Raw genomic sequence first — 20,897 nt, 5'->3', positions numbered from 1 at the left:
TGTTATATATTATAAGTATTGAGTATTAACTGTGTCAAAATTTATGATAACTTGGCCCATCATTATTTCACTTCCCTAAAAAAGCATTTAAGCAAATATTCAACGAAATGAAGAAACGTCACGTTGATTCTTAATTAAATGTACCTAATTCTCAGAGAAATGGAAAATTGACCAATAATATATAGTATTGTGGGCCTATCGATATATATTCATCAATTTCATAGTAGTATAGCATAAAATATTAAAAAAAATATATTCTCCGGTTCTTATCAATATTCCTTCTTATCAACAAATTTCTTATACTTATCAAACTCTACGCCGACAAAGAAAATGAATACTATAACTCAAAAATTATAATGATCCAATTAGTCAAATACGAGTAATTAAATGAAGTGTCGTACTATCCACAAATATTTTCCTAGTATATGTAGAGTCCACACATTTACTTGAAATTATAATTCTCATTTCCCACATAAAGTACATGTTATATAATGACCAAAATACTAATTTAATTGAAATTCAATTATAGACTACCTTTTGGCTATTTATGGAAGCATACCTCATAAATTACAATCCAATTAAATGTATTTTTTGTCTCTATATTACTACTCATTCTTTTGGCTATTTATGTAAAAATTATTTCAAACCTCTAAACATTATCATTTCGATAAAATCATCACAGTATTGATAATAAAAATATTTGGTACTCCTACTCAAACATTTACATTAAAATATTTGTATAATTCATTAAAATTATTAATTTTTATAAAAATTTATAGAGATGACAGCTTTGCCACGTGTTTGATACGTGCTCTCACGCTCAATCATCGGCCGCAAAATTTTAAACCTTATCATTATTATTCTACGTTTTAACAAATTGGCCCCTCAATTATATATATTCTTCGCAAACTCCCCTTATCTTTCAAAAATAGGTAACATTTATTGTTTGAACAATTTTAGTTTTGTGACAGTAAACATGGGAAAATATTATTTCTCGTTTATTTGAATTCAGGTTGGATGGATTTAATCTTTAAATTCATGTTATATTTCACAATATCCATGAACTGCATGGGAAATAATATTAATATTAAAAAATGACAAAAATTGCCAAGTATTTGTTGCATTCGAAAAAAATATAGGAGTATAAACTAAAAAATTGTAATGTGTGTATATAGTTACATATATTTATCAAAATATTAAACCTATGTTATTGATAAAACGACAAAGTTAAGGTTAGGTAAAGCTTAATAAGTAGATGACCACAAATATGAACTTTGTGCAAGGTCATTAAGATAATCTCAAGCATATGCTTGTTGTCACTTTAATAGCAATAATTTGATAGCAACCCCTCTTAATATTATAAGTATATAAATGATGTGGCCTTAAAAAAATGTACACGTAAATCATGTGGTTGCTATTGCTTTTTCATGCTTGACCTTTTTTTAATACACGTCGATCCATTTGAGAAGAAAATATATCAAATGTTTGATTTTAGGTCATATTTGAGAAATTATATTGGATGAAAATATTATATATACTATATGATTTTACATGTTAATATTATTGAGGCGAGACTAGAATATGTAATCGCCGAGGCAAACAAATTTGTCACTAACTTCGAACGTGTATACTTGTAATATTTAAAAAAGTAAGTAGTGATTAATTTATAGACTTTATACCCTTTTTCGAAAAAATTGAAAACTTATTTCATCCACAAATTATGTGTAAACTTTTCGAAAGGTTATGGATTCCTTGTGTGTATCAAAGTACAGAACCATATTGGAAAAATAAATCACTAAATATGGATTGCATATTGTTAAACATACATTTAATTATATGTGTATGTTTATAACTACTTATATCTTTTAATATATTTCTTGTTGTCATTAAATAACTTTATTAATATTGACAAATTAAAATCACTATAGTTTTTTTTATCATACTATAAACAATTACACGGGATAGTTTCATGAAAGAGATTAAGAGAATACATCAATTGCCAAAATCAAAATGTAATTTTCAGTGGCTTTAAATATATGAATATGGCCTTTGTGAAATTAAAAGTGTGGTTGTGGTTTTATAGCCCGTGAAAATCATGGGTTTGCTTAGGTTGGCCATTGATGACTATTAGGGTCGTAATCGGGTCGGTATATGATAACGATGAGACGGGAAAATGGAATGGGACTCGTAGAGATACGGCCAACACAAACACAATTAATACAGGCGTATACACGATACAAATGCTTAATATATAATTATTTTTTAAAATTAAGATTTTTCACAGTTTAGTATCTCAAAATTAACAAAGGAAGAACTTAAGAAAGCTTTCCTAATCTATTTATTATAATCTCTTCCAAGTTCAAAGTGAAAAAAAATCGATATAGTCAATAATAGTATATTACTTGTTAGAATAAAAATAGCTAAAAAAATTGTTTTTATGTATTATTCCTATTTCATTTGGGCAAACTTTGCTTTCAAGTGTGTTAGTATAAATATTGGAAAATTTTGTTGGGCCTTAAAATGGGCTTTTTTCATATTAGTCCATTAACTTAACCGGATCTGGTATCCGGACTTTGGACCCGACCCATTTACCGGCATATCTACCTCTGCATTTCTTCTCCAAACAATTGTGCAATGCCCGCGATCTACTGTAATCACTCGACTCACTGAGTTGCATCTACCGAGTTCACTCATGCCATGTACACTAGGAGAGCTGCACTCGTCACGCTCACTTCTTTGAGACGCGCAATCAAGGTATGTCAGAGAAATCTCTCCCAGTTTTACTGCTCCGTAGAAATCCCTAATTTTGTCCGGTGTGTCGGAGCTGCAGCTGAACCAGCTGATATTTACAGCAATTATGGTGGATATAGAGCTAACAATCAATCTGGTTACGTCAATTAAGATCGAAATGATCAGTTTCATGGCTGGAGTTTAGGTGGAGTTGAGCAGAACCAAAACCTTAGAAGGGATTATGGGAAAATTGGGGATGATAGATTGAATTTATCCAATACCGTTGGTAATGGTAACGGTAGTGTTCAGAATCTATCAGATTCTTTCTACAGTCGGAATTATCGCCGGAATATTGTCGGCGGTGAGGTGGATCGGATTCCGAACTGGCAGAATTTTGGCGGGAAAATGGAAATTGGCACTTTCCAGCAGAATGTGGGCTATAAAGGTGGAAATTTGGATGCGAGGCAGCATAATCATGGAGGAGTGTGTTTACAAGAGAAGGGAAACTGGATGATTTTGATCGGTTTACAAGAGAAGGGAAACTTAAGGAAGCGGTGGAGCTGCTGGAACTGATAGAGAAGGAGATGATCCGAGTTGATCTGCCTCGGTTTATGGCACTGGTTAAATCATGTGGTGAGAATGAGGCTTTGGCTGAAGCTAAATCTGTGCACTAGTCAGAATGTGTGATCAGATAATTGAGATGCATTGTAAAGGTGGTTCTATGGAAGATGTTTGATCATATGCCTGAACGCAATCTAACGTCTTGGGATATTATGATATCTTGGCTTGCTCAGAATGGCCATGGAGAAGAGTCCCTTGAACTGTTTGCAGAATTCAAACAATCCGGGATAAGACCCGATGGACAGATGTTTCTTGGGGTTTTCTCTGCGTGTGGAGTTAATAAGTGATGTTGTGGAAGGAATGCTGTATTTCGAGTCCATGATGAACGATTACAGCGTTGTTCCTGCTATGGAGCACTATGCTAGCATGGTTGGTATGCTGGAAAATGCAGGGTGCTTAGATGAAGCCTTGGAGTTCATTCACAAGATGGTTAGTGTTAGGGCGTAGCTTTGCCCTATCGTGTTGGAAGAACGAAATTAACAAAAATATGAAAGAACACAAACCCTAGTTGAGGTTTTATAGAATTCTAGTATTTATAGAATTCCGACCCTGTGTGATTCGACTCTTTTAATACTGTCAGGGAAAGAATCACCAAGAAAACCCGAGAAGATGCAACAAATCAAATCCTAACTAGAAAGCTATAAAAGGCTACAAATTATAAAAGTCATCGTCCACTTGTCCTATCACGTTAACTTTAAAGTTGGCGCTTTCCAAGTCCTTCAGTGCACTCTGTTTTTCCCAAACAAAAACATTAACACGAAGCTCCACATTGTCATAGAATTCCTCTTGCATCTCCAAGATTTCTTTAGCTGAATTCGCTGCCGATTCACTGCAATATGCCAGATGAATTTTTTTGAGTGTGGCTATTTCTCCTACTTCTCGCGGGATCTCCTTCAGCTGGCTTAAAAGACAAAAACGAAGCTTCTGCAGAACTGGAAAGTGGGACTTGTCGAACACAATCCAATCTTTTAGACCAACGCAGCTCGTCATTTCTAGATACTTGAGGCTCCGGAATTGGCCTTCCGCTGTCTCCCATATGCCTGTTTTGAAGAAACCATCATCCAACACGAACTTCTCAAGATGGGGCAACGAACCGATTTTCTCCAACATGCCTTCCAACTCCTGATCATTGGAGACATCAACCCGCAACTTCTTGAGGGAGTGTGGGAAGCTAATACTCTGCCAACACCTCTGCCAATACTTTTGAAATCCATAGGAGGTGGAGCAGTGGAAATTTTCCAATTTGCTCAAATCCTGAAGATAGCTGAGACAATGTTCTTCCCCCTTTTGTTTCACCTTGTTGTACTCTACACTCAGTTTCTTCACATTTGAGATTCTGCCAACAACCTCCTTGTTCAAATACAAATTATTCACTCCTTTTAGTGTTTGCAGATTCTTCATGCTACAACTGCCGCTAGGAGTATCCAGGAGAGTCAATCCGCAGTTAAACTTGAGATGCCGAACAAAATTGAGATGCCGAAGTTGATGCAGTTTCCAAATTTCGGCAGGGTCACTGAGAAAACCCCTGCCATGAATAATCAAAGTGTGTACATTCCAAAGGAGATCAACCGAAGAAGGGAATTTGGACTTGTCGTGAACTCTAACAGCAAGGTACCGCGAGTTCACCAATTCAAACACATTATCTAGAAAATAAGCACCACTCACTGCATCTGCATCATATGCTTTTAATGTCCTCAACAATCTAAGATTGTGAGGCAGCCGGACTTCTGCAACCCCTTCTCCATCGTCGTCATGATCACTCCCTTCTTCATTGTCAGCTTCTCCACTCGCCTCTTCATCGTCGTCTCCTTCTCCTTCTCCTTCTTCATCGTTGTCAAAATCACCCCCTTCTTCATCATCGTCTCCTCTTTCTCCTTCTTCATCATTGTCAAAATCACCCCCTTCTTCGTCATCGTTTCCTCCTCCCTCTTCATCTTCTCCACTATCATCTTCATCGTCGTGATAACCACATATTATGGAACGAGCACGTGACAAAGATCCAAAAACGCCACTTATTGACAACGGTGAAGTATTGGATGGAAAAACAACCTGGCGTCCAGTATTGGTGGCCGGAGCATCATCTCTTATGACATGATAAAGCCTTTCCTTTGCAACTTCTATCAAACACATCTCCCTCAACAAATCATGAATTTTACAGTATTTGACATTTCCACTAAACCCAAACTTATCAACTAAAATGAGATTTCTACCAACCAACTCCCTAACATACTCTTGCGCAGTTGTTTTCAAATATTTTTCACTCGGTTTTATAAACCCTTCGGAAAACCATAGCTTCTCGAGCATTGACACGCGGATGCTACGATCTTCCTCAAAAACACCCATATACAGAAAACATGGCTTCAAATAGTTTGGTAGATTGATATAGCTTAATCTCAATAGTTTCAAGCAAAAAGTATCAGCACTTTCAATTAAATATGAATTTAATTTTTACTCTATATCCCCCCAAAATTTTAATGTGGGCTCAGATTTTGATAAAAGACCTCCTATCGTAACAATTGATAAAGGAAGGCCTTTACAATTTTTTACGATAGTCTTTGCACTATTCTCCAAATCAGTAGGACAACTTTCTTTCCCAAACACAGTGTTGCAAAACAAATCCCAACTATTAGCACCATCTAGCAATTTCATATAAACACAATCACACTTGCTCAACTCACACGTACTCAACTCAGAACTCAAGTTTGACATCCTAGTTGTTACTATTATTCGACTACCATTTTTGTTTATTGGAAAGAAACTATGTATTTTCTTCCACACATCTATATTCCACATGTCATCCATCCAATATAATGAGATATCTTTGCATCCATAAAGAACTCCTTAACTCCTTTCCCAAGTCGCTTTCACTCAAACCAATAGACACCGTCGTACCAGTTACTCGAGAGAGAACTTGTCTGAGTATTTCTCTAACATTATAAGTTTGAGAAATAGTAGTCCAAGCATGAATACGAAAATGACCCTTAACAAGTTTATTGTCAAATAGATTTTTGGCAAGAGTGGTCTTACCAATGCCAGGCATCCCTATGATGGAGATGACTTGGAGGTCGGGTTCACCTTTAGTGAGTTTACCCAAAACATCATGTAACACCTCGTCTAAGCCCACCATCATGTTTTCCTTCACAGTGGAAGAAGAGATTGCTGCCGTCAAGGCAGCAATGCCTTCTGACACTTTCTCATCTTTGATATTGTCCGCTTTGGCCCTGATGAGATTCATTTCTTCTATCAATTTTTGTAGATTATGATAGAAGTCAAGATGATCGACCGGTGTGGTTCTCCTGTCAATTTGAACCACAATATGGGATTCGATAACATCCTCGACTGCATAAACTGCATTAGCAATGTCAAGCTCCAGTGGATCAGCTTCTTCGCCATCGGCAACAACTGGGGAATTATAGCGATCAAGAAAATTCATCAAGGAGGTGACATTTTCAGTGAGAGATTGAAGGTGTGTTTCGTGGATAGAAATGGGAGGAAAAGGATGTTTCTTAAGGGTGTCTATGATATTTAAAAGAGAAACTAGAGCTGCATAAGCCGCCATGATTATGAATGCATATATTTAGATTATGATTCCACATGTTATTGAAACATATATAGATGAACAAGTGAAGCATTATGGTGCAGTTGTTGGATACAGACTTTTTTAGTCGCCTCAATTAGTAAAAAGAAAAAGATAACTAAATGTGGGTAGCTTTTTATCATTGGCAGACATCTAAGATGATTGGTCCTAACTCCTAAGCTTTAGTTGTTACAGTTACTTTATAAACTAATCAGTAATTACTGATATGGAAAGGATAAAGAATGAAATATGATTTGAATTTGTTTTAAACCTAACCTTAGACCACATTTTTTTAACTGTTTTTAAGTACTCCTTTTATATGTTATGTATCCTAAAATTCTTATTTTTTGATAAGCTATACTATTGCACTTTCTTATGTGTACTAAAATTAACATAATTTTTTTTTATGAGATCTAACGTTCACTACTTTACAGAGATTAGTGGAGTAATTAGTTGAGATAGGGCACCACGGAAATTAAGATTGTTTAAGAGACGCTAATAAAGATGAATCAAAGAGCTGCAATAGTCATCCATTTCTACCTTTTAAAATAAAAAAGTAGTACAAGAATTAAACTAATAATGCTGTACAATTTTCATAAAAGAATGAAAAGATACATATATTTAACATTGTTTAAGAGACAATAATAATTACACCGCGTACAATTAATTCCTTAAGCGCCACCCTCCTCAACTTTCTTCCAATCCATAAATAATAAAAATAAAAAATAATTAACCTTATCATTACTTCCACCTTTAAGAAAAGTACAGGAATTTTCCTAAATTAGTTACATATGAAAACAACTTTATCGCTTTTTTTTTTTTTTTGTAATTTTTCATGTTTTTGAATTAATGAAATTGATTTAGTTTTCACTTTTCAAATTTGCATCGACTCCAAAATAAGCAAAAATTTTTGTAATTGTTTTAGCTTTATTGAAATTTATATTTTAAAAATTGTTTGCACATTAATTTAATTAAGATATACTCGTATAAATAAATAATCACAACAATACAATAATGAAATAAGAAGGAATTGAAAAAATAGGAGATAAAAGATACTCCCTCCGTCCACGAAAATTGTCCTAGTTTTCCATTTCCGTCCGTCCCCCAAAATTTGTCTCATTTCACTTTTACCATTTTTGGTAGTGGACCCCATATTCCACTAACTCATTCCTACTCACATTTTATTATAAAACTAATACTTTAAAAGTAGGACCCACAATCCACTAACTTTTTCAACTCACTTTCCATTACATTTCTTAAAACCCGTACTCGGTCAAACCGGGACGAATTTTCATGGACGGAGGGAGTAAATAGCATATGGATCCTATATAAATATGCAGCCCATGAAACTTTTTAAGTGGCTAAGATTTGGAGAATGTTTGTAACAACCAAATCAATTTCAAACTTGCACAAAGTCCATACTGGGTCCTATTTAATTCTATTTTATTTTTCTACTCCATATTGATAATTACTTAGTATTTTATTTAAAGTGGAATATGACAACATATAGATTTCACACTACCTTTTTATCACAAATTAAAATCCATGCCTGCATTAGGAGGCCACCGCCTTCGCCGCAGTTGCATCGTCGCCTGCTTGTTTCAAAATGAATAATACCAAGAAGTTGTAATAAAAATAATAGAGTACTATCCCAAGTATAACATAGCATTTCTCAATTCTCATATATATTGTGCAACCAACTCATTAGTGCATAACTAAGAACAATTATCATTCTCTAGATGAAGAGTTTGATGGTTGGGATCGAGTTTCAATTTTCATTGCATAAGCCAAGAAATTTCTTAAAAGTACAAAAATGGAAAATGTTTTCACCATCGTTCAATAAATTAATTAGGAACAAGCGAGCTAGTAACTGAACATAAACTGTACTCCTTCCGTCCCATACTAGTCGCATTTTACATTTTAGGCCGTAAATTTGAGATTATTTTTTTAGTGTGACTAAATTAGTATTTTAAATATAATGAGTGATCACTAAATAAAGGAACACTTAACTACATATACTCCCTTCGTCCACGAATAGGAGTCTCATTTCTATCCGGCACGAGTTTTAAGAAATGTTAAGAAAAGTGGGTGGAAGAAAGTTAGTGTAATAGGGTCCCACTTGTATTTATTAGTTTTAAATGATGTGTAAGAGGATTGAGTTAGTGGAATGTGGGGTTTCTTTAACATTTATGGAAAGTATGAATCAGGACTCCAATTCGTGGACGGACCAAAATGGAAAAACGGGACTCCTATTCGTGGACGGATGGAGTATTATATATTAATTAAATACTCTAATTCTTACTTAAAATAGAAATAATGTAAGTAGTTAGGTACGAGCCAATAAATGCGAATAACATGGAACTGAGACACATTTTAGATTGAAAATCAATTTAAAAATATGAATTAACTTAAAATAATCGTTAGTGGTGAGGCGAATGCATATTGATAAGCAAAAATGTGGAATAATCAAGTAAAATCTGGATAGAGAAATTGTGAATTGTGTGTGAAGAAATGGCGGATGCAGCGGTGGAGTTCCTGCTGGAAACTCTGAAGCAGCTGGTGCTTCACCGCGCAAAGCTAGTAAAAAACTTCAAGAGCGAGCTGGAGCAGCTGGAGAGGGACGTCGGATACTTCAAATCGTTCCTCAAGAAGGTGTCGAGCTCCAGCAAGAAGCTGCGCAAGGAAGAATCTCTGAGGGCCGTGTTGCGCGACATCCGCGGCGTCATCTACGAGGCCGAAGACATCATCGACGCCATGGTCTCGCAGGCCGCCGAGGCCAAGACCGCCAGATACTTCTCCTTCTCCACCGCCTTCAACGCCGCGCGCTTCATCGACATGGCCAACAGCGTCACCCGCATCTGCACCCGGATCACGGACATCCAAGCCTCCGACTCTTTCAAACAACTCTCCTCCGACAATGCCCCCAGCAAACACGATCTCAAGGTCATCACTACTTTTTCCATTCCAATTCCTATTTGAGAATACAGAAATTAAATTTTACGTATGAATTGATCTTTCAAACAGCCTACGTCGTTGAGAAGAGAAAACGTGGTGGGACTGAAGGACGAGGCTGAAAAAATACTCGGGTATCTCAACGAGAAAACTCCTTATCTGGATGTGATCTCCATCGTTGGCATGCCCGGCCTAGGCAAGACGACGTTCACCGGGAAGATCTTTCATGACTCTGGCATCGACTACAAGTTCCACAAGCGTATATGGGTTGATGTATCCCAGGAGTTTGCAGCGAAGGAGGTGTTTCGCTCCATTTTGAGGAAGCTCGGGACGAGGCTCAAGGACGACGAGTACAGCGAAAGGAGCGCTGGAGAGCTGGCTGAAGAGGTATCAGGTCTTCTAGAGGAGGCGGGCGAGTTCTTGCTAGTCATGGACGATGTGTGGGAGCCCAAGGACTGGGATGAACTCAAGGTGTGTTTGCCTAGGCGTAACACGAGGGGGAAAGTCATGATCACCAGTCGCCAGGAGGCCGTGGGGAAGTACTCCAACCGCTTCAGGGATCCGCACCATCTGCGCAAGCTGGATTTGGATGAGAGTTGTGAGCTTCTGCAGTGGGAGGTTTTCAGCAAGCCGGTGTTTCCTCCTGAATTTGAGCGTGTCGGGAGAGAGATTGCAGAAAAGTGTGACGGCCTGCCCCTGGCTATCGTGGTGATTGGAGGAGTTCTTACCACCAAGATTTCGAGATCTGTTACCGCCTGGGAGAAAGTATCGAAAAGTATCTCGACCTTCCTGGAACTGGAATATGACCCGGAAAATCGCATGAACAACATCATAGCATTGAGTTATGATAAGTTGCCTTACTACTTGAAGGAATGTTTCCTTTATGTGGGGATGTTTCCGGAAGATTTTGTGATACCCGCATGGAAATTGATCCGGATGTGGATTGCGGAAGGACTAATACTGCCTAAGGCCGGTCTTAGCATGGAGGAGGTCGCTGAACACAATCTCGATGATCTCATCAACAGGAATCTGGTTCGAGTTGAGAAATTGAAGGCCGATGGGAGAGTCAAGTCCTTCCGGATTCATGACATGTTACGCGCCTTCTGCATAAATGAAGGAGGGAAAGACAGGGAGGATTTCTTCCAAGAAATCAAAAGGTCCAGTGACGGAGGGCTTCAGCCCTCCGTCACTGAGAGGGAAAAGCATCGCCGCCTCTGCATCCACTCACAAGTCATGGAATTCCTCAGTGGAAAGCCAAAAGGCCTTTGCGTACGCTCGTTTGTTACGTTCTCGTCCGAGGATATAGAGGTGCCAAAGGACAAAATCTCGGCCATTTCTGATGCTTTCAAGCTTCTGAGAGTTTCAGAGACAAAGCCCCTCAAATTCAGCAAAATACCAATTGATTTCTACACGTTGTTTCATTTGAGGTATCTTGCACTGTCGATGAAGCGGGAGCCGAACTCAAACCCTTCGACTCTCCCCAAGGCCTTGACAAAGCTTTGGCAAATACAGACTCTTATAGTCGATACAGACTCTGCTGCTCTCGACATCAAAGCAGATGTCATGAGTATGACTCAGCTAAGGAATTTGAAGACGAACGTGTGCACCACTCTAGCCAAGCCAGGCAAAGACAGCAGAGAAGGCGACAAGCTTCAGAGGCTCGGGATAGTGTCACCAGAGAGCTGCACGCAGGCACTCTTAGGCAGGGCTCGCAATCTAAAGAAGCTCGGAGTTTGTGGCGAACTATCCTCATTTCTTTGATGACAGGACTGGAACATTTGGTTGTTTAACCAACTTGAGCAATCTCGAGAAACTGAAGCTTTTGAACGATGTCTTCCCTAAGGCGGCTATAGATGGGAAGCTCGATGGCCTCCCTCCGGCCTGTAAATTCCCGGTGGAACTAAGGAGCCTGACTCTGCTGAACACGTTTCTGGACTGGACTCACATGTCTACTTTAGAATCATTGGAGAAGTTGCAGGTGCTGAAGCTCAAGGAATACGCGTTTGTAGGGCCGATCTGGAAGGTGGAGAGTGCCTTCGAAGCTCTTGAGTTTCTGCACATTGAGAGGACCGATTTGTCGACCTGGAAGGTGTCTGCGCGCCATTTCCCCCGCCTTAAACGGCTTGAATTGCTAAACTGTGAGGAGCTTGAAGAAGTTCCCATAGTGCTTGCTGATATTCCGAATCTGGAGTTCTTGGATTTGGAGTGCTGTAAGAAGGCAGCTGCCTCTGTCAGGAAGATTGCTGCGGCCAAGAAAGATGTCGCTACCTTCGCGGTCTCCATTAGTCCTCCAGATGCATGAAACTACGCGGTGAGTAAATGAGTTTTGAATCCACAAAAAAACAGAACAAGTGAATTTAGTAGTACTAATTAAAATGCATCAATATGTGTTGAATGTGCAGGCGCTTCACGTGTGTGCAAGTGAATGGAGTAGGAGATTATGCCTGTCTGCTTATTTGTGTCAACTTTGTTTCTTTTTAAACAGTCATGTTGTTGTAACTGAATTACCATATCCTGTCCTGTTTGTGTGAAATTTGTTTCTTTTTAAACTATCATGTTGTAACTGAATCATCATATTTATGTTTCTATCCTATATTTGTATGTTTCGATTATTTATACTCTTGTGAATTTCCTATCATCATATATTGATATATTGCAATTGACATTGTGGGAATCAAACGCTTAAAGTTTCCTTCCACGAAATCGACACTAAGGATCATATTCTCTGCCTCTAAAATAACTAATTAATGTTCATTAACAAAATTCAGAATGTATAATCAGAATTGAAATTCAGAGATGTTCTTGACCTCTCCAGCTCGCGGCTCAATACGTATAATAAAGAACCTTCGTGTATGCAGCGATTGCCACAATGTGTTTGAGATCATCTCAGAGATAGTTGAAAGGGAAATTGTTGCACAAAATAGCAAGAGTTTTCATCATTTTAGAGATGGATCGTGTAGTTGTAATGACTTTTGGTGATGAAGACTGCTTAATTTAGGTTCTTCAGGATTTGTACACAATTACTCTCTGGTGTTTGATTGATTTTGTCGTGCTACTACGTTTACTCACTTTTGCTGCCAGGTTGAAACGTGACACATGGCTCAACGATGAAAGACATCGTAGTTGGTAAGATACTTCCCCTTCGACCAATAAATCGCAGGTTCGAGCCACTTGGGGGTAAATGGGTCAACAATTATTGATCATTTTTAAATTAAAAAATCACATGGGTCTTGTTTATGCATTGGGTTGAATTACTGATTTATGTTATATTTCTCAAACTGCATGTTCAGTAATGATTTAAATATCTAAATATCTAAGTACAAGCTGAATATTGTATAAGGAAGAGAAATCTGTTATTTAAGTAGAAAGGGTACACTAGAAAGAGCTCACAGAAGCAATAAATGCTCAAACTTTACAAGATCCAACACTATTCTTCTGTGCATCATTATATCCAAGTCAAATAATCAACCAATATTTGACTTGAATGTTGGCACCTCTGCCAAACGTCCTATTTTCCCTAAGAATTAAACTTCCAATGTTTAAACACAATGCATGATAAGAAGACAACTACATGAAATAATACAATGAACCCTAAGCTCTAAAAACCTCCCACTTGAACTTCAAATTTGGCACTTGACAAGGTCTTCAATGCTTCTTCTTCTTCATTTTCAACTACAGCTAGAACATGAAGGTCTAGTTGGTCGCCATATAAATCCTCTTGTTCTTCTACTATCTTTTTAGCTGACACCACCGCTGATTCTGTGCAATATCTTAAATATATTGATTTGAGCGTTGCTATTTCTCCAACTTCTTATGGGATCTCCTCCAGTTGATCTAAATAATATAGATGAAGTGTTTGCAGAAGTGGAAAATGGAGGTGATCTGCCACAATCCAATCTTCTAGACCGCGACATGAGTTTAATCGTAGAAACTTGAGACTCTGGTACTGCCCTTCAATTGTTTCCCACTTGCCTGTTTTGAAAGAACCACCTTCTATTACAAACTTCTCAAGAAGGGGCAGGGAACCGATTTTCAGCATTATGCCTTCCAACTCTAGCTTAGAAGGGGCAATAATAGAGGCAATAATAGACAACTTCTTGAGGGAGTGCGGGAATCTAATCCGCTGCCAACACTCATCACTTGCTAATGCTGTGGAGCAGCGGAAGATTTCCAGTTTACTCAAACAATGAAGATAGCCGAGGCAGTTTGCTCGCTCCATCTGCTTCACTTGGTAGCTTAGATTCAAATTCTTCACATTGGGGATCCTTTTAACCACATCTTCATTCAAAAACAAATTCTTCACTCCTTTGAGTGTTTGCAGATTTTCCATGATAACAATGTCTTTGTCGCCTTTGGGTGGATCCGGAAGAATCACCTCGCCTTCCTCAAACACAAGATGCTGAAGTTGATGCAGTTTCCAAATTTGAATTGGTGCAATAAGACCCTTCGAAGAACAATGAATAATCAATGTGTGTAGATTCCAAAGCAGTTCAATCGAAGGAGGGAATTTGGAGTCGTCGCAAACTCTAACAGCAAGGTACCGCGAGTTCACAAATTCAAACACATTAGCTAGGAGGTAATCACCATTCCAGGAATCAGATGCTCTAAATGTCCTCAACAACCTAAGATTGTGAGGCAGTCGAACTTCTCCATCACTCTCTTCATAGCCATTATAATCACATATTATGGAACGAGTGCATGACAAATGTCTCAAGACTTCACTTATGAACAATGCTGAAGTTTTAAGAACAACTCGTCGTTCGCTATTATTTGCCTGATGATAATCTCTTACGACATAATAAAACCTCTCCTTTTCAACTTCTTTCAAACACAAATCTCTCATCAAATCATGAATTTTACAATACTTAACATTACCAGTAGACCCCAACTCGTCAACTAAAATTAGATTTCTGTCAACCAACTCCTTGAAGTAGTCTTGCACAATTATTTCTAAACATTTCCCACTCCTTAGTTTTATAAATCCTTCAGAAATCCATAGCTCATGGAGCATTGACACACGTATACTACGATCTTCCTCAAAAACACCCATATACAAAAAACATGGCTTCAAATAATTTGGCAAATAGATATAGCTCATCCTTAATATTTTCAAACAAAATTCATCATTGCTGTTCATAACAATTGAAGTTAAATTTTGCTCGATATGCTCCCAATATTCTCTTGTGCGCTCAGAGTTTGCCAAAAGACCCCCTATTGTTGTAATTGATAAAGGAAGCCCTTTACAGTTTGCTACAATATTCTTTCCAATATTCTCCAACTCAAGATAACAACTTTCTTTCCCAAACACAGTCTTACAAAACAAATTCCAACTACTAGCCTCATCTAGAAATTTCATACCAACTCTATAAGACTTGTTCAACTGAAAACTCAAGTTTGACAACCTAGTTGTTACGATTATTCGACTCTCATTTTGGCGATCAGGAAAAAAAAATTTGATCTTGTCCCACACCTCTATACTCCACATATCATCCATTATTACCAAATACCTCTTACCCCATAAATACTTGTATACTTTCTCTCCCAACTCATTTTCACTAAGATCACTACTCGAATCGCTACTTCCTTTGAAAAGAATTTCTAGAAGTGTTTCTCTAACGTTAAAAGTTTGAGAAATTGTAGTCCAAGCACGAATATCAAAATGCTCCTTGACAAGTATATTCTCAAATAAATTTCTAGCGAGAGTGGTCTTACCAATTCCGCCCATCCCCACAATGGGGATGATTTGGCGGTTGAGTTGATCTCCGGTAAGCTTATCCAAAACTTCAAGAAACACTTGGTCAAAGCCCACCATCACGTTTTCGTTCACAGTGGAAGAAGACATCGATGAACCAGCAGCATGAGTCGAGAAGACCTTTCTCCGCAGCTGAGCAATGGCTGCAGTCTCAGTCACTTCTTTCTTGACCAGATTCATTTCTTCCATCACTTTCTGTAGATCATGATAGAGGTCATGATCTTCAACGGCTGTGGATCCTCTGTCAATTTGAGCCACAATATGGGATTCAATAACATCCTCCGCTGCATGAACTGCATCAGCAAAGCGGCGCTCCAATGGATCAGCTTCGTGGCTATCGAAAACAGGGGAAATATAACCATCAAGAAACTCTTGCAAGAAGGTAACAGTTTGAGTGAGAGATTCAACTTGTTTTTCGTCGATAGAAATGGGAGGAGAAGGATGTTTTTCAAGAGTATCTAAGATATGCATAAGAGAAACCAGAGCTCCATAAGCAGCCATGATTAACTCTCTCTATGAATGAATGCACACAATGAAAATGAGATACTAATATTTAACAACCAATGTTGTATTATCACTCCAAGTTGAGATGAAACATGCAGCATTATTGAGATGTACTCCCTCCGTCCCATTGTAGATGACCCACTTTCCTTTTTGGTTTGTCCCAATTAAGATGACCCATTGCTTAAAATGGAAACCCATTTATCTCTACTTTATTCTCTCTCTCTTACTTTACTCTCTCCACTTAACACACAAAATAAAGTTGCATAAAATCCCGTGCCGTCCAAGAAATGGGTCATCTTTCTTGGGACGGAGGGAGTATAAAATATGGTTGAGTCGTTAGGAACAGACTTTTTTAGTCACCCCAATTAGTATATTCCACTTTATTGCCAAACAGCTAAGAAAGTTGGTCCATGCTTTAGCATAAACTAGTATTTTCTTTACATAGAGGGAGCTTCCGCTCATCTATAGCTATATAATTATATTGATTTTTGAAACTAATGTGTCTAACATATAACTATAAAGTTACTTACCTTAATTATATATGTACATTTTGGACTAATATGGTGGTTGGGGAAATAGTTTTTGGGATATTTAATTGAGAACCAGCTACCTTTCTTCACATTTTAAAATAAATTTTAAACTTTAGGGTATTTCAAGATTATAACTCAAGAAACGAAATCAAATTTCATTAATTAAAGGCTTACAAAATTCAAACTCTACATTATATTGATGGAGATATGTGGAAGTTTCCCATCCAATTTGATTACAGGGATACCTCCTCTAAATGGTGCAGTTATCTCCAGGTTAATAGTAGTATGATTTAATTTCATTCAAGGCTGAAGGTTAATTTAAATTTTAAACCAAGTTGGCAGAAATGATTTAATCATCAAATTATGTAAAAAAAGGAACAATAGAAAGAGCATGCATTAATGAAGCAACAGATGTTCACACAGATTACAAAGACTATATATATGTCACTCCAACTCCAAATGCTAAAACTTTTTTACAAGGTTAGGTTAGTTCTTTAATAACCTACCACACTTCAACTTCAAAGTTGGCACTTGCCAAGCTCTTCAGTGATTCATCTTTCTTCCAAACCTTGACTCGAACGCAAAGGTCTAGTTGGTCTCCATATAAATCTTCGTGTTCCTCTACAATCTTTTTAGCTGACACCACCACCGATTCACTGCAATATTCCACATCAATCGATATCAAGGTTGCTATTTCTCCGACTTCGGCTGGGATCCCCTCCAGTTGAACTAAACTACAAAGACGAAGCTTCTGCAGAAGTGGAAAGTGAGACCTGTCTGACACAATCCAATCTTCTAGACTATTACAAAGATCCAAATGTAGAAACTTGAGGCTCGAGAACTGGCCTTTAACTGTTTCCCACTTGCCTGTTCTGAAGAAACCATATTTCAATACAAACTTCTCAAGAAGAGGCAATGAACCAATCTTTGGCATTATGTCCTCCACTTCCATATCATAAGAGGCAACAATACACAACTTCTTAATGGAGTGTGGGAACCTTATCCACTGCCAATACTCATCACATCCATTTCTGGTGAAGCAACAAAAGTTTTCCAATTTACTCAAACACTGAAGATAGCTGAGACAATTTTCTCCCTTCATTTGTTTCACATTATACATTAGAAGCAATTTCCTTACATTAGGAATTCTTCTAACCACATCCTCATTCAAAAACAAATTCAGAACTCCTTTGAGTGTCTGCAAATTCTCCATGAAAACAATGTCATTGTTGCCACTAGGAGGATCCGGGAGCATCAATTTGCGGCGCCTAAACTCGAGATGCTGAAGTTGATGCAGTTTCCAAATTTCAATCGGTGCGATAAGATCATCCAAGCAATGAATAATCAATGTATGAAGATTCCAAAGCAGATCAATCGAAGCGGGGAATTTCGACTTTTCATGAACTCTAACAGCAAGGTACCGTGAGTTCACCAATTCAAACACATTATCTAGGAAATAAGCACCACTGAAAGTGTCTACATAATATGCTTTGAATGTCCTCAGCAACCTAAGATTGCGAGGCAATCGAACTTCTCCATCCCCCTTCCCGTAATCACGTAGTATGGAACGAGCATGTGATAAAGATCCCAAAACTTCATTTATTGACAACCCTGGAGTCTTAAATGGAAAAACAACCCGACGTTCGCTGTTATTTGTTGTAGGATCATCTCTTACGACACGATAAAACCTTTCCTTTTCAACTTCTTTCAAACACATATCTCTCATCAAGTCATGAATTTTACAATATTTAACATTTCCAGTAGACCCTAACTTATCAACTAAAATGAGATTTCTACCAACCAACTCTTTCAAGTACTCTTGCGCAGTTGTTTCCATACATTTTCCACTCATTGGTTTTAAAAATCCTTCAGCAACCCATAACTTCTTGAGCATTGAGACGCGGATCCTACGATCTTCCTCAAAAACACCCATATACAAAAAGCATGGCTTCAAATAGTTTGGCACATAGATATAGCTCATCCTCAATATTTTATAGCAAAATTCATCATTATCATTAATAACAATAGAATTTAAATTTTGCTCTATAAGTTCCCAATTTTCTCTTGTATGCTTAGATTTTGCCAAAAGACCTCCAATCGTAGCAATTGATAGAGGAAGCCCTTTACAATTTGCTACAATATTCTTTCCAATATTCTCTAACTCACGAGGACAACTTTCTTTTCCAAACACTGTCTTACAAAACAATTCCCAACTGCTAGCCTCATCTAGAAATTTCATACCAACTCTATAAGACTCATTCAACTGTGAACCCAAGTTTGTTAGTCTAGTTGTTATGATTATTCGACTCCTATTTTCGCCATAAGGGTTCGGAAAGAAAGCTTTGATCTTGTCCCACACCTCTATACTCCACATATCGTCAAGTATAACAAGATACCTCCTACCATATAAAAACTTGTACAATTTTCCCCCCAATTCTTCCTCACTCAAATCACTACTTGAATCACCACTTGCTTGAAAAAGAACTCCTCTAAGTGTCTCTCTAACACTATAAGTTTGAGAAATTGTAGTCCAAGCACGAATATCAAAATGCTCCTTAACAAGTGCATTCTCAAATAGATTTCGGACAAGAGTGGTCTTACCAATTCCGCCCATCCCCGTGATTGGGATGATTTGGCAGTTTAGTTGATCTCCGGTGAGCTTATCCAAAACTTCAAGAAAAACATCGTCAAAGCCCACCATCACGTTTTCCTTCGCGGTGGAGGAAGATATCAACGAACTAGCACGAGGAACCTCTCTCTGCAGCCGAGTGACAACTACAGTCTCCATGGCTTCTTTCTTTATCCGACTCAACTCTTCTATCACTTGTTGAAGCTCATGAAAGAAGTCATCTTCAATAGTTGCAGTTGCAGTTGCGGTTGCAGTTGTGGTTGGGCTTGTGCATTTACACACACCTCGAAACAAGCTGTTCATCTTCCCACGTATCGTGGATCGTCTACCATTTTGAGCCACGATTTGGGATTTATTGATGATGTCTTCATGCATTGTGGAAGATGTGTGAATATTTAGCACAATATGGGATTCGATAACATCCTCAGCTGCATAAACTGCATCAGCAATGCGACGCTCCAATGGATCAGCTTCACGGCCATCAGCAACAACAGGGGAAATATATCCATCAAGAGATTCTTGCAAGAAGGTAACAATTTGAGTGAGAGATTCAACTTGTTTTTTGTCAATAGAAATTGGAGGGGAAGGATGTTTGTGAAGAGTATCTATGATATGCATAAGAGAAACCAGAGCTGCATAAGCAGCCATGCTTAACTCAATCTATGAATGCACACAATGAAAATGAGAAGACAATAATATAGCATTATGACTCCACACTTTAGAATTGCAATATGATATAAGTAGAAGACAAAGATGAACAATTCAAATAAGAAAAGGTGAGGTTATTATTCACCTCAGTCACTAAGGCTAAGTGGCTAGCTTTTTTCTCGCTTCCACATTATAGCTAAGATAGTTGGGACCTATGTTTTATTGGCTGTACTAGTAATCATGAAGGTGTGAACACAAAATCACTATCTTTATTCACACACATTTTAGTTCTAAGTCAAAGTTCGAAGTCGTTGGATGCAGACTTTTTATGCATCTTAAAATAAATACTATTCCCTCCATCCCACTGTCCTAGAATCTTATTTCTTTTTTCAGTTGTTGGATTTTTTTATTTTTATTTTTTGCAAAAAACTACTTTGAGTTTCTCCTACTTAATGCTTCATTTATATTCTTTATTCTCTTTCCAGCTAATTAACGGCGTATATAAAATTTTCTCAAACTACAGTTGGATCTGGTTTGACATATTTTCGATGTTTATTCGCTTGATCACTATCTTCGATGATGATGGTAATTCACAAGTGCTATTTAACTTTTAAATGTGCATTCAGTATGATTAGTTCTTGATTTATAGGTTATAGGAGTGGTAAATATTTATTGATCCATTTTAAATGGAGTATAAATATTTGTTATAGTAATAAGTAGTACTCCCTCCGTCCCAGATAATTCGACCCGGTATTTCATTTCGGGCCGTCCCACATAATTTGTCCCACTTCACTTCTACCATTTTTGGTAGTGGATCTTATATTCCACAAACTCATTCCTACTCACATTTTATTATAAAACTAATATTTTAAAAGTATGACTCACATCCCACCAACTTTTTCAACTCACTTTCCATTAGATTTCTTAAAACTTGTGCAGGGTCAAAGTGTCCCA

The 20,897-nt window shown here is 37.6% G+C and overlaps 2 protein-coding genes and 3 pseudogenes across 4 annotated transcripts; 2 read left to right on the top strand and 3 right to left on the bottom strand.

Moving 5' to 3' along the window:
* Window positions 1-2,697: 2,697 nt before the first annotated feature.
* LOC125205080 (pentatricopeptide repeat-containing protein At4g32450, mitochondrial-like) lies at window positions 2,698-7,001 on the top strand (annotated as a pseudogene). The gene is made up of 4 exons (XR_016132704.1): window positions 2,698-2,887; window positions 2,936-3,162; window positions 3,204-4,962; window positions 6,608-7,001. The product of XR_016132704.1 is annotated as a pentatricopeptide repeat-containing protein At4g32450, mitochondrial-like (transcript).
* Window positions 4,000-5,694, bottom strand: LOC148922974 (late blight resistance protein R1-A-like). The gene has a single exon (XM_089060802.1). The coding sequence runs from the start codon at window positions 5,692-5,694 to the stop codon at window positions 4,000-4,002; it is 1,695 nt and encodes a 564-aa protein (XP_088916928.1).
* A 2,415-nt stretch (window positions 7,002-9,416) lies between the features above and the next one.
* Window positions 9,417-12,492, top strand: LOC125203188 (putative late blight resistance protein homolog R1A-10; annotated as a pseudogene). The gene is made up of 3 exons (XR_016132852.1): window positions 9,417-9,871; window positions 9,953-12,191; window positions 12,283-12,492. The product of XR_016132852.1 is annotated as a putative late blight resistance protein homolog R1A-10 (transcript).
* A 719-nt stretch (window positions 12,493-13,211) lies between these two features.
* LOC125205079 (putative late blight resistance protein homolog R1A-10) lies at window positions 13,212-16,139 on the bottom strand (annotated as a pseudogene).
* Window positions 16,140-17,027: 888 nt separating this feature from the next.
* Window positions 17,028-19,975, bottom strand: LOC125205078 (putative late blight resistance protein homolog R1A-3). The gene has a single exon (XM_048103892.2). It carries the CDS (start codon window positions 19,941-19,943, stop codon window positions 17,169-17,171), a length of 2,775 nt encoding a protein of 924 aa, XP_047959849.2. The 5' UTR covers window positions 19,944-19,975; the 3' UTR covers window positions 17,028-17,168.
* Between the last annotated feature and the right edge of the window lie 922 nt (window positions 19,976-20,897).

This window comes from Salvia hispanica, chromosome 6, assembly GCF_029641045.1.
Source record: "Salvia hispanica isolate PSC_SH4W2 chromosome 6, Shi_PSC_v1, whole genome shotgun sequence".
NCBI lineage: Eukaryota > Viridiplantae > Streptophyta > Magnoliopsida > Lamiales > Lamiaceae > Salvia > Salvia hispanica.
The sequence above is the reverse complement of the archived record's forward strand: the minus strand, read 5'-3'. Positions and strand labels throughout refer to the sequence as shown.